This window comes from Eumetopias jubatus, unplaced genomic scaffold (genome assembly GCF_037043125.1).
Source record: "Eumetopias jubatus isolate StellerSeaLion01/CBP00866 unplaced genomic scaffold, mEumJub1_p1.0 scaffold_7, whole genome shotgun sequence".
Classification (NCBI taxonomy): Eukaryota; Metazoa; Chordata; class Mammalia; order Carnivora; family Otariidae; genus Eumetopias; species Eumetopias jubatus.
The window spans coordinates 143,327,542-143,340,988 of record NW_028274813.1 but is presented as its reverse complement, the minus strand read 5'-3'; the positions used below and the strand labels follow the sequence as shown (position 1 = coordinate 143,340,988).

Below are 13,447 nucleotides of genomic sequence, written 5' to 3'. Positions count from 1 at the left end.
ACTCCCTCTAGCCCTATTCCTCCAGACCGTCACTTTTCCCCACATCGGGCCCTTCTCTTACTCTCACCCCCTCTGACACCCATACCTCCTACTACTGGCTTCTCCTTATACTCCACTCCCCGCTCATCCTCACCCCTTTCCACACCCACTCCTCCCTAATGTCTCTGTCCAGGAGACTTAGTTTCCCCTGCAAAGGGCAAAGGTGGGAAAAGAGAAAACAATCATAATTGCCTCTCACCCTGGCAGAGGCTTTTGGTGCCTGAGAGTTATGTGTCAGTGTGACTGCAGACCCCTCCCTGTGCTCAGGTGGATCACATCGCCAGAGCGAGAAAGATGAAAGTCGGGGACATGGTGAGTGCTGCAGAGGCCCAAGGAATGGAGATGCTGGTATTCACCACCAGTATCTGACTCACCAGTATCACCTTATTCTAATTCCCATGACCCTTGGAGCCCCCCGAAAGCCCTGCATTTGAGATATGCCATTTCAAGGCCTCTCCCCTGTCTCCTTTCACCCCCTCCAAGCCTCCCCTCAGCTGCCCCATATTTGGGGGTGACCAATCCAGGAAAAAGACAAGGAAGGCCCACAAAGGCATTGGGGAGCTCCAAATATGGGAAACATCAACTTGTCTGGGACCCCCTGAAGGAAAGAAACTTCCACAAGGCATCTGTCTACATCCCAGCTGTGGTAAATGTTTGCAAGGATGGGGGGCTTTAGTGGTGCCACAGTGTTTATTCCCCTCAAAAACGGCATTACGTTATGTGACTTGATTCTCCACTCTTTGAGATATCTCTGCAAACCATCCTCCCACCAAGCTCATTTAAGTATATTATGCAGAACAATTTAGCTCCTGTCCCTTAGAGCTTTGGTTTTGAGATTGAGAGTTGCACCCTGCAGGGTGGTAGCCCCAACTTCAAATCCCATGTCCCCCAGTTACTCCCATTTAGTGGGGCATGGAAGGGAGGGAGGAGGCAAATTACTTCAGTTCTTTAATTTTTTTTCTTCATTGATTGGGGATGATAATGAGAATACTGATAATCCCTGCTTTATGTTTAAATGAAATGACATTAGAAATGACTGGCACATACCAAGGGATCAGAGCATGTTCACTGCTACTGTCATTATTATGCGAGGTGCTCACCACTGCCCAAGCACAGGAGTCAGCACCATGGCCTACTGTCTGCTGTCACCTTTCCTTTGTCTGCCAATCTGTACAGGAGTAAGAAGTGGGATACTGACTAGTGTTTCCACTGATGTAGTGAAGCCATTGCTTCAGAAGGCACAGCTGATGCAGCAGGTTTGGATTTAAATATCTATTTTTCTCCCTCTGTCACCTAAGCTCTCTGCAACCCTGTCCACTCAAGTCACCTCAGCAAACGCCCAAGACCAAATTTGAGAAGTGCTGTTAATGGTGTGGAGAACAGCACAGGTCAAAATAAGACCCAGAGCCTGAGTTTGCAGACTCTGGATGACAACTGGGTTCCCAGGGCACACTGACACATTCCCTCCATCCTCATGGCAACCCATGTGAACGGCAGTTGGAAGGGAACTCAGAGAAGTGCTAGACTTCATGACTCAGGCGTAGGATGTGGGCTTAGAAACCAAAGAGAGAAGCAAGTGAAATGCTTCTATTTCAATAAGAATGTAATTTGGATCATTATATTCAAATCGAAAATCCTTTAGCTGGTACTGCTGATTTATTTCCATCTTGTTATACTACCGAAACTTTGAATGTTTCAGTTAAAATGCATCACCTACGTTAGCCATCATTCATGGTAATGCAGGGGATGTGATTGCACTCTTTGGGGGTCCATTCGCAGCCTGAGGTTGTACATCAAGCCCAACATCTGTGAACTTTTAGGATTTCCCTAACCTGCACCCCCTTTCCAAGCATCCTCCACCCATTTTGACCTTTGCTCATCATCTCTCTCACCACTGCACAACTGATCTTCCCGATCAGGAGACAGCTGCCATTGAAAAATAGTTTGCTGACCACAGACCTTAAAGGAAGAGAGTACACCATCCATTTCAGGGAATGGGGGGGTGGGGCACACAGGGAAGCACTGGCGTTGGTCACAAGGAAGAAGGGAAACTGTGGGCAAAGAACTTTGTTGTGGTTTCCATGGGAATGAATGGGCATATGAGAGGCTGGATAAGCAGGCTTTGGATGGGCTAGTTTGAATAATTAAAGGGGACCCCGAGGTCTAGACTGCCCCTACTTGCCTGGTACTTGAACGTAGTTGAAATATTGGCCTGGAGTGTGAAAGCCCAATAGAGAAGGCACTTGGGGGGTGAGCTCTGGATTGGTTGGTTTGCTTTTGGAAAGCACAATCTAGAGCTTGACAGAATTGTAGCTGTAACGGAAAGGAGGAAAGTCCCTCCAGGGTCAGCCAAGGTCCAGAAGCTAAAGCATGAGAAAACGGAAAATAAAAGACGGTTAATATGCTTGGTTATGTCACTTGTTACTGGAAACTCAGTGGCTTTCATTGGCTGAGGAGCTGGCATTCAAGTTTTTCTACCTTCTGGTCCCTGCCACAGAGTCCAGCCTTGCCCACCACTCTGTCCTTTTCCCCTCTAGAACCCTAAGTTCCACCAAAACTGCACACATCAGAGCTTCTCATCAATTCAGTAAAATCAATGCAATAAAAGCAACATCCTTGTATGATTTATTTATCATGCCCCCTATCCAATATCTGGCTAGCCAAAGCCTATCTTTAGTGTCACCTGATCTTTGAGAATTGGTGGTGGGCTGAGGGTCCGTTCACACAGGTAATGCCACGCACAGAGTTCTGCCCATGTAAGTGCCTGGGAAAAAACTCTTCTGTTTCTTTTCATCCACTCAAATGCTATCTCTCCTTCAAGTTGCAGATGAAACCTCTATAAAGACTCCCCAGCCCATTTGAATTTTCTTGCTTCCCCTGCCTTTGATTTTTTTTATGGCCCTTATAGCTTAAAACTTATTTTGCTGATAGTTGTTTAGCATGTATTGGTTTTGTCACCTTGCCTGTGAGAACCTGGAGAATAACATCTAGGTGTGTTCTTCATCATTTCAGAGGCTTCTGTGCTCTAACACTCATGAGATCAGTGATAAGTAGGCATTGTTAGATTAGCAAGCACTGAGAACTGCCCTGTGGATCAGCAAAATGAGTACTGGATGGGATGTCATAAGACCTGTGCCTGGGATGGGTTCTTGAATTGATTTGCAATCCCACCTCTCATTGCCCACAAAGCCAGGATGTTTGCAAACATCTGTAAGTGTGTGAATTCAGAAGCTCCTGTATGTAACAGTGATTTCTCCTTCCCTGGTTAGGGAGTTTACTCACTTACCTTTGGATTTTCAGCCTGGATCCTTCTATAGTGGTGTTCAAGATGTCCCACGAATATTACCAAATTTTCAGACTTGATGTAGACTGGAATAGTGATTGACAAAAGAATAAAAATTTTAAAATAGAATTTTCATGTTCAGCCTGATTTCTTTTCTTCACTTTCTTTTTTTTTTAAGATTTTATTTATTCATTTGACAGAGAGAGACACAGTGAGAGAGGGAACACAAGTAGGGGAAGCGGGAGAGGGAGAAGCAGGCTTCCCACAGAGCAGGGAGACTGATGCGGGGCTCAACTCCAGGACCCTGGGATCGTGACCTGAGCTAAAGGCAGATGCTTAAGAACTGAGCCACAAAGGAGCCCCTTTTTTTTTCCACTTTCTTACTGCATTACTTTGCAAGCAAACAAAACAAAACAAAAACAAATGAACAAACAAAGTAGGATCATCTGCCTAAATACTTGCTTATTTTGTTGGCAAGCCTGTGGGGGTTGCACCATGGCCCATTTCCCCTCTCCTACATTCGGCTTTAGCTATAGGCTCCCATTTTCCCCAGACGAATATATCATCCTCTCAAGGTGATGATATGGCCGAGTTAGTGTGGAAATGGCTGTGGCATCCTGAAAGAAAAAGAAAATGTAATGAATATGGCCTAGAGACCTCCCACAGGTCATTGTGTCTCCAGTGCATGTTTGTGGAGGGTTTGTATTTACAGCTCTCACAGAGGGCAAGAGAGGAAAGTGGCTTATCTTGTAGAGAGAATCTGTAGATAGAGTTCCTCTGCTGTGGGTGATACAGATACATATCTGCCTGGTGGGAGATGCAAGACCTAGGGGAGTTTTCACGGTCCTGCCAGCAACCTGATTTTATGATGACTTTTTTAAAGTTATTTTTTGACCTTTGTATCTGTGTGGCTATTGCTTAAATGCCAATTTGTCTAGTCCGGTTCTTACCTAAATAAAACAAAGGGCTTAAAAAAAAAAAACGGGATTTATAGACATGATTTACACCTACTAAACCTAGTATTTGCATTTACGAGAAAGCAACCACTGTTTCTTACCCTGCCTGAAAATAATGTCCATTTCTTCTGGATTCCAGCCTGAATTTGACCAGTCATGAAGGAAATATGCCTGTGGCTGAGCACAAACTAATTTTTTTCTTTTCTTTTTTTCCCCCAGGATTACACCTTAACCATGTATTTTCAACAATATTGGAGAGATAAAAGGCTTGCCTATTCTGGGATCCCTCTCAACCTCACGCTTGACAATCGAGTGGCTGACCAGCTATGGGTGCCTGACACATATTTCTTAAATGACAAAAAGTCATTTGTGCATGGAGTGACAGTGAAAAACCGCATGATTCGCCTTCACCCTGATGGGACGGTGCTGTACGGGCTCAGGTCTGTCTGTCTTTTCAGGGCCAATTTCGCAGTTGCATGGTGCATTGGCATTGAATTTCTCATTTGAGATGATTGTAGGGAGTGAGGCCACATCCTCAGATTAATTAGAAGACAACCATGAAACACTGAGATTTGCACATACACACAAATGTTATATATAAAAGATTTGGGGCATTACAGTTACTATAAATAGTCACCATGCAAGGGAAAAACTTCCTCCATGGATTGATTTTAAATAACTGGGTTGCCCTATCTAAGAACACATATTCCCTGAGGTTGGATTTTCCATATCATAGCCACAAAGGCCTATAATTAATATTGCTCTGATGCTGCAGAGGTTTACAATAAAGTTTTCCGAAAGCTGTTTACCGAGTTGAAAAAAATGTCTAGTTTTGCCATTATATGGATATAATGGTATAATGGATACAATGGATATCCATTATATGGATATATGGTATAATCTCCTCAGAGCTTCATGAGGTGGTGTCGCCAATATTTATGGGAATGACTAAATGTGAGGCTTCCTGATGAGAATCATCTCTCAAGAGGTCTCATAATGAAATCACTTGAATCAGGAAACCAGACTGCTGCCTGGAACCCTGAGGAGGCCCTGGGCTTCCCTGGTTACTCTGGAAACCACCAGACCTTCCCATGATGCTCCACCAGTGCTGGTGGCTAATTATTTGAATATCATCACCCTTGCTTAATGGTGATCTTAAAAATCTTTTGTCTCTTATGTTGATTTTGCAATGATTTTTTTTTGTTTTGTTTTGTTTTAGAGTAATTTGTGTGTCTGTGTCTATGTGTGTCTGTGTCTGTGGGTGGGTGGGTAGGTGTGGGTATGTGTATATGCACACATGTGTGTCTTTCTTGATCTCCTGGCCTAAAAGTGTCTTTGAGATCTTCTAGGAGTGACCACAGTTTTGAGTAGAACACGGGTGGATATCTTGGAGAAAACATTTATCATAAAATTTTATGAGTCCATAGGCCTTTAACTAAGACTCCAGCAGGTCTAAAGGAAATCATAACAACATATATTTAAATCCATATTACTGTGACTTTTACTGCTTCAAATGAGGAAAGGGGATTATTTAACATTGTCTTAAGTAGAAAATGTTGAATGACTTTCTCAAAACATCAATATATAGGATAAGAGAATTTTAGCAAAAAAATCAGACTTTTTAACTGTAAGGGGAAAAAAGTGATGCATGTCAACCAAGCCATGGTATTACTGTGTAAAAAACAAAAGTTCAGATTGATGTTTCTCTGGGACATTTCAAGCATTTTGTATTTTTGCCTGGAAATCAAATATGAATGTAAAATTCTGGAGGTTTTGACAAGTACATCAGTTCTACAAAAGATTTCCCAGAAACCATGTGAGCGTGAAATGAGGAGTCATGTCCCTCATTTATCTGCCTCCCAAAAAATGAATAGAAAAAGTGTGTACGTGTTGTTTGGGCTGGGGGGAAGAACAAAAAGAAACAAATATCAATAAAAATTAAGCCTAGATTTCTTAGCTTTTTTTAAAGATTTATTTACTTATTTATTTTAGAGAAAGAGCGAGAGAGAGAACATGAACAGGGTGGGGAGCTGAGGGGAGGGAGAAAGCGAGAAGTAGACTCACTGCTGAGCCTGAGGCGGAGCCTAAGGCAGGGCTCAATCTCAGGACCCTGAGATCATGACCTAAATTGAAATCAAGAGTCGGATGCTTAATCATCTGAGCCATCCCAGAGCCCCTAGGCTTCCTGTCTTTTTAAACAAAACTTGCTATTTGGGTTCTCTCCATTTTTATTTTTGCATTTTTTATTTTCTTACTGGAGCTAGAATACTTTAGTATACCTCTCTTGAAACTTTGTTAAGATAGTGCCTTAGTCTATTCTGGCTGCTATAACAAAATACCATAAGCTGGGTGGTTCATAAACAACAGACATTTATTTCTCACATTTCTGGAACCTGCAATCCAAGATCAAGCTGCCAGTGTTGAGGGAGGGCCCACTTCCTCTTTCATAGTAGGCACCTTCTTGCTGTGTGCTCAGCTGGTGAAAGGGGCAAGGGAGTTCTGTGGGATCTCTTTTATAAGAACACTAATCCCATTCATGAAGGATCCACCCTCATGACTTAAGCCCCCACTTCCTAATACCACCACCTTTGGGGGTTAGGATTTCAACATATGAATTTAGTGGGGAGGATGTAAACATTCAGACCATAGTAGACAGAATGATATGATATGAATGAAAGAACTGTAAGAAATTTCCAAGCTGTTTGGAAGTGTTGGATTTAACACCATAAAACATGCAAGAATAAGAAAAACCAAGAGAATAAAACTATATCCTTAGCTAATAATCTGCCTGTACATTTACATATAAAAGTTAGTAATTATATAATAAGCTATGGGAAGTTTTCAATAATATACTTGGTATAGTAACTTTAAGAACTCTCTAGTCAAATTTATATCCATTATACATCTCAAATAGCCTCTTAACTCAGTAAATGGATTTCTAAATAAATAGCTGTTTTTATTCCAATGTAGTCTTAATATACTCCTTAGATCTTTATTTAGAACCTCATATTTTTGAAACAATTCTCAGATCTCCGTGGACCTGAACAAGCTGTCAGAAAGAAAATCTCTAAACAACAGACTGCCACATTCTGCACATGCTTAACAGCTACCCTGTGCCATCTGATTCTTTTTGAAATTGGCTAATCTAGAAATTTATTCCTTTAGATTTAAAAATCACACATAGCTATAGATATTAATTTGAATTTGAATTTGAAGTAATTGGAATTTTCGAACAAGAAGCACCTTAGTATTTCAAAATACTGATAATGTTATTAAATTCATGTATGTACATATTCTGCATTATTTTGTGTGAACTGAAGTACCATTTATATGTATTCTATTTTACACACACACACACACACACACACACTCACACACTCACAGTATATGTATCATGTTTTCAGTAAGAAGACCGGGTGAATGTCCCCACTGGTAAGGCACCCTCCCTTGCCCTCTTGGCCCCAAACCCCATCGTCCCTTTGCTCTCATCCTCCTGCCGTGTTCACGGGACCATGTTAGTGACATAGCAAGCCAAGGATGGGCCCGTGTATGAAACCCCAGTGATACAGTATATCCTTTTGGTATCTAGGTACCATGGCATGAACCTGAAGGAGGTCTGGTGCAACTGAGGACTTTAGCGAGTTAAACTCCCATGAAGGTTTATGGAGCACTAGGATTGTTGTTTATCTCCTGCTTTTACAGTGCTGCTGATGAACATCCAGCCCAATAGGGATTGCTTTCTTACTGGCTATATCTCTGTGATGTTGGTTGTCCTGGCTGTACCCCTGAGACATTAAGGTTGATTTTTTTCTCCCCATTGGAGACTGGGATTGCCTTCACCTGGCTATACAGCAATTGCCTACACTGGTAGGTCAATCACCGTTAAGCTTCCCTAGGCTCCTTTTCCTGTTCATGTCCAGCTATTGCAGTACAGGATCAATGAGGGCTTTTTCTTTGTCAAGCATAGATGAAGATCTCTGGCTGTGGATGAGCTATCCATGAGGTAGGTTTGTACGTCATCTCAGTCTTATTCTGGGAAATTAATCCATTACTCTGATGATTCTGCAAAACTGGTCGATGACTGCTCACACAGATAGTTGAGAGTGATCACGTTCTTGTAGTGATAAAAGGTCATTATAAATCATGAACTATTTTTTCAATGACTCTTATAGCCCCTTGAGTTTGAAACTTGAGCTAACACTACCTTGAGCTTATTGGCTTGAGCTCAGCTGAATAAAACAGTGATCTGAACCTCTTACACATGTTTAAGTCACCATGTGATGTGAGAGAATGCTCTAGATAGGGTATACATACCATCCTAAAATAAAACTGGGGCTCTTTGAATTTCCTTTGGGCAGCCAAAACTTTTCAGGAACTAGGAAGATCTTGGCTAAGATGTTTATGGAACTTGGTCCTATTCCTGTCACAGATTTTCTGTTTTCTTTGGTGCTGGGCTGGAGTTTTTTGCTGCCTATGAGAAGGCAAAGTCATCCTTCTCCTGCCTTCCCGTGTTTCTTTTTCAGTCAACTGATCATTTGATGTCACTGAATATCTCACCTAGCACCATTTTGTAACATGATCTTTTCTTCAGGCCATATACTTTGTCTTTGAACCTTTTTTTCTGATGCTAGGAATTGGTAATGGGTTCACAAAATAGTATTTGATTTGCTTCAAAAAGCACCTGAGAATCTAAGGTTGAGTCATCTTCATCAGAACAGTGTAGCCATGTTCTTCCTGAGAAGCTTATTACAAAATTTGTTGGAAAATAAACTGCAATATTTCCACTTGCTATTAAAAATACTCAAAATTATTAAAGTTGACAATCTGATAATGAAGAAGTTGAACGCAATGTTAAGATGAAACTACGACTTATTTCACAAGATTCAAATTAAGTCATCTAATTGGTTTGCCTGTCATCTTATTCTGAAACTGCTTTATACAGTGGTTCCGATCAGACATCTTTTTCCCCCAGAAAAGATGTAAGGTAACAGAATTAATAAGGCCCATGTGAATTGAGCACAGGTGTGCTTACTTCCCAAACTCCTGTTTTGTCACTGTTTCCCAGTCACTTTTATGTAAGTAAATAACGTATTGATGAATTGCTTTCTAAAAAAGATTATTCTGGGACCCCTGGGTGGCTCAGTCAATTAAGCATCAGACTCTTGATTTTGGCCCAGGTCATTCATGATTTCAGGGTTGTGGGATGGAACCCCATGTTGGGCTCTGTGCTCAGCACAGAGTCTGCTTGTCCCTCCCCCTCCCCCCGCTTGTGTGCCTTCTTTCCCTCTCTCTCAAATAAATAAATAAAATCTTTTTTAAAAGAAGGATTATGCCCATTTTTACTCCTATCAGCAATCAATTATGTATTTAGGGTTGTGACACCTGCTTTGGATTTTATCCTTATTTTGACTACTGTAAATAACCTATTTACTTCATCCCTCAGGGCTGGAGAAAATCGCTCATTTCATTTTAAATTCATACTTATAAAATTCTGTGTCCTCCCTATGCTCATCCATTCTTTCCCTGCTTTTAAGGACTCTTTCACACCTTCACTTCAGTCACCTCCCACCACTCTCATTTGATGACATTGCCTCATACTTTAATTAAAAACAGAGAAGCCTCTTCATCTTCCCATTTCCCATCTAACATGCTTATTACTAACACTTTGTCTCCTCCACTCACTCTTTATCATGCTTCTAGAATGCAGACCTTCCTTCCACTCTTCAGAAGTCTCAAGGATTAGGATGTCCCTGTCTTAAGGCCTCTGCACATGCTTTTTGCTGGATGTAATACTTCACTTCTAGATATTCATGTTTTTAGTGTCATGGAGTAATTATGTAATTGAGGACAGTTCAGCTGTCACCTCCACAAGGAGAATCCTGCTTTGATCGTCTATTCCCTTTCTATTACAACATCTTGTCTTATTTTTATTATAGCACTTATTCAGATGTAACATTACCTTATCATTTTATCGCATCTCTTATTTATTGACTTTTTGTATTTATCAATGATGGTGGGGGAATCCACCATGAGAATTCTAATTCTTCTTTCTGTAGTATTTCTATTTTTATATTTTCTATTTAGATTCTTAATCCATCAGAATTTATCTTGGTTGGAATTATGCTCATTAAATATTACTTTGAACAAGTGCTATACTATATTCAATCTTTCCTACATAACTGTGACATTTCTGAATTCATTCATGTCTTCATTCATGGCTTGTGGCAGAGTTCTGTCATTTTCTTTAGACAGCCCACTCATATTTTGATAAGGTTATTCCTATTCTTTATGTGTGATACTGTTAAGAATGGGATCATTTTTATGTTATTTTCCCAACTGACTTTTACTGATATGTGGGAAAGCTATAATCTATTTGTTTATGACTATCTTTGTTTAGGCATTTATCCTATATCATATCCATCCACGCTAACAGTTTCGTTAATAATCTTGAGGATTTTAGGGCACCTGGGTGGCTCAGTTGGTTAAGCGACTGCCTTTGGCTCAGGTCATGAATCTGGAGTCCCGGGATCGAGTCCCACATCGGGCTCCCTGCTCAGTGAGGAGCCTGCTTCTCCCTCTGACCCTCTCCCCTCTCATGTACTCTCACTCTCTCAAATAAATAAATCTTTAAAAAAAATAATCTTGAGGATTTTAGTCTAACAATCATATTGTTTATAATGATAAGTTTTATGTTCATTTTCATTAGTTTTATTCTTATTTCTATTTCCTGATTATTGCATTGATTTCAACTTCCAGGAAATGAAACAATAGGGATAACAGTGTACATTATTTCCTAGTCTTTTGTTATAATAAGAGTGCTTCTTGTATCCCACTATGAAAAGATGATTTACATTTCCAGTTTAAGGTAGTTATGACTCATTCTTTTACTTCCACTAAAAAAGTATATTTATTGACTACCAATTAGTTTCTGGGAACTGTGTCATGAGTTGGATAACACAGATATCACCAACTTATGGAGTTTATATTCAAGAACTAATTATAAATCAGATAACTGATCCCAGATTATTTTTTCTTTATATATCAGAAATAAAAATAGATTTTATTAATTCATTCCTCTCTATTTGCTCATTTTCCTAATTTAACTTGTAACTGAGATGTATTAATTCCCTACCTTGATTCATCTTTAAATTCCTGAGATAAATCCTATTTTATCATGGTGGGCAATACTCTTTAAAAAACTGTTACATTTGTTTTGTCCATGGCTAACTTACAATTGTTTTTATTTTCACTGAAAAATAATTGAGATAAAATGTTCTGTTGGTTTCAGGTGTACGACATATTGATTCAACAATTTTATATATTGCTCAAGCTTACCATAAGTTCAGTCACCATACAATGTTATAATATTATTGACTATACTCCCTATGCTGTATTTTTCATCTCTGTGACTTATTTATTTTATAAATGGAAGTTTTTACCTCTTGATTCCCTTTATTCTACCAACCTCCAACCCCTTTCCCTTCTGGTAGCCACCAGTTTGTTCTCTGTATTTAAGAGTCTGTTTGTTTTTTGTTTGTTTCCTTGCTTGCTTTGTTTAGATTCTACATACAAGTGAAAGCTTATGGTATTTGTCTTTTTCTGTCTGACTTACTTTACTTAGCATAATACCCTGTAATTTCATCCATGTTTTTGCAAATAACAAGATTTCATTTCTTTTTATGGCTAAGTAATATTCCACAATGTGTGTGTGTGTGTGTGTGTGTGTGTGTGTGTGTGTGTGTGTGTATCACATCTTCTTTATCCATTCATCCATCAATGAACATGGGTTGCTTCCATAATCTTGGGTGTTGTAAATAATGCTGTAATAAACATAGGGTGCATATATCTTTCTAAATTAGGGTTTTCATGGGCAAGGGTGGGGGGGAAGTGTCCAGTGTGGAATTACTGCCTCTTATGGGATTTCTATTTTTAATTTTCTGAGGAACTTCCATACTGGTTTCCACAGTGGTTGCATCAATTTACATTCCCACCAGCATGAGGGGGTCCCTTTTTTTTCTACATCACTGCCAACACTTATTATTTTTATCTTTTTTGATATTTGACATTGACTGATGTGAGATGATATCTCATTGTGGTTTTAATGATTGATGGATGATGGATTGATGATTTTCCTGATGATTAATGATGCTGAACATCTTTTTATATGTCTGCTGGCTATCTGTACGTCTTTGTCTCCAAATGTCTGTTCAGGTTCTCTGCCCATTTTTCAATCAGATTATTTTTTTGATGTTGAGATGTGTTCTTCATATATTTTAAATATTAATTCTTTATCAGATATATCATTTGCAGATATCCTCTCCAATTTACTAAGTTGACTTTTTGCTTTGTTGATCCTTTCCTTTGCTGTACAAAAGCTTTTTATTTTGGTGTAGTCCCAGTAGTTTATTTTTGCTTTTGTTTCCTTTACCTGAGGAGACATATCCATAAATATGTTGCTATAATTATTCTTTTAAAAATCCTTAGACAACCATTTTATTGGTGGTAAGCACACCTTGTGATCTAGTCATAATGCAGTTTGTTTGTCCCCCAACATCCCCTTGCACACTGTTCAGTGAGGTATTTCTTCACCTTATAAAAATTTGGGCAGATCTCATGGTTTTCTGCCAATGTTTTAGTAATAGTTCTTTTTCATCTTTATATGACACAGGAATTCTCAGGTCAGTGTTCAGTACTAAATTCAGATTTAGCATTAGTATTTTCTATTTCCATTGCCCAGCCCTGTTTTAGGCTAAAAGCCTGTAGTGGCAAAGGGAGGATAGTTGATTTCTCAGCCTCCCTGATTCTGTTTTCCTCTATACCCCTCCCACCCCACAACCCAGGTTGACAGCTTACCTATGACTCCTCCCATTTTGAAGATTTAGGGGGTGGAGGGAAAGTAAGGAAGAAAAGTTTTACTTGAGCTAGGACCATTTTTTTCATGGCTTCATACTCTCTGGACTTAGAAGATATTGAAAATTGACTCTTCTCAGAGCTTCCCACCAGGAGGTACCTTTCTTCAGCTGCTCCCTTGACCAGCATTGGGGGTTGGGAGAATAGGAGAGTAGGCTATGTTTCTATTCTGTGGAGTCTCTTGGAACACTTTCCTCAGCTCTAAGAATCCATCTTTCATGGTTAGTTTCTATCTCTCTACCCTGTAGGCAGCCCTGTT

General features: G+C 39.8%; 1 protein-coding gene across 3 annotated transcripts in view; it reads left to right on the top strand.

Moving 5' to 3' along the window:
* GABRB3 (gamma-aminobutyric acid type A receptor subunit beta3) overlaps positions 1 to 13,447 on the top strand; it is a 468,239-nt gene that overhangs the window by 395,672 nt on the left and 59,120 nt on the right. For all 3 annotated transcript variants that reach the window (XM_088025217.1, XM_028087275.1, XM_028087274.2), the window contains one exon: positions 4,498 to 4,718. In XM_088025217.1, the coding sequence (XP_087881343.1) occupies positions 4,498 to 4,718 (221 nt within the window). The remainder of the gene's footprint in view (positions 1 to 4,497; positions 4,719 to 13,447) is intronic.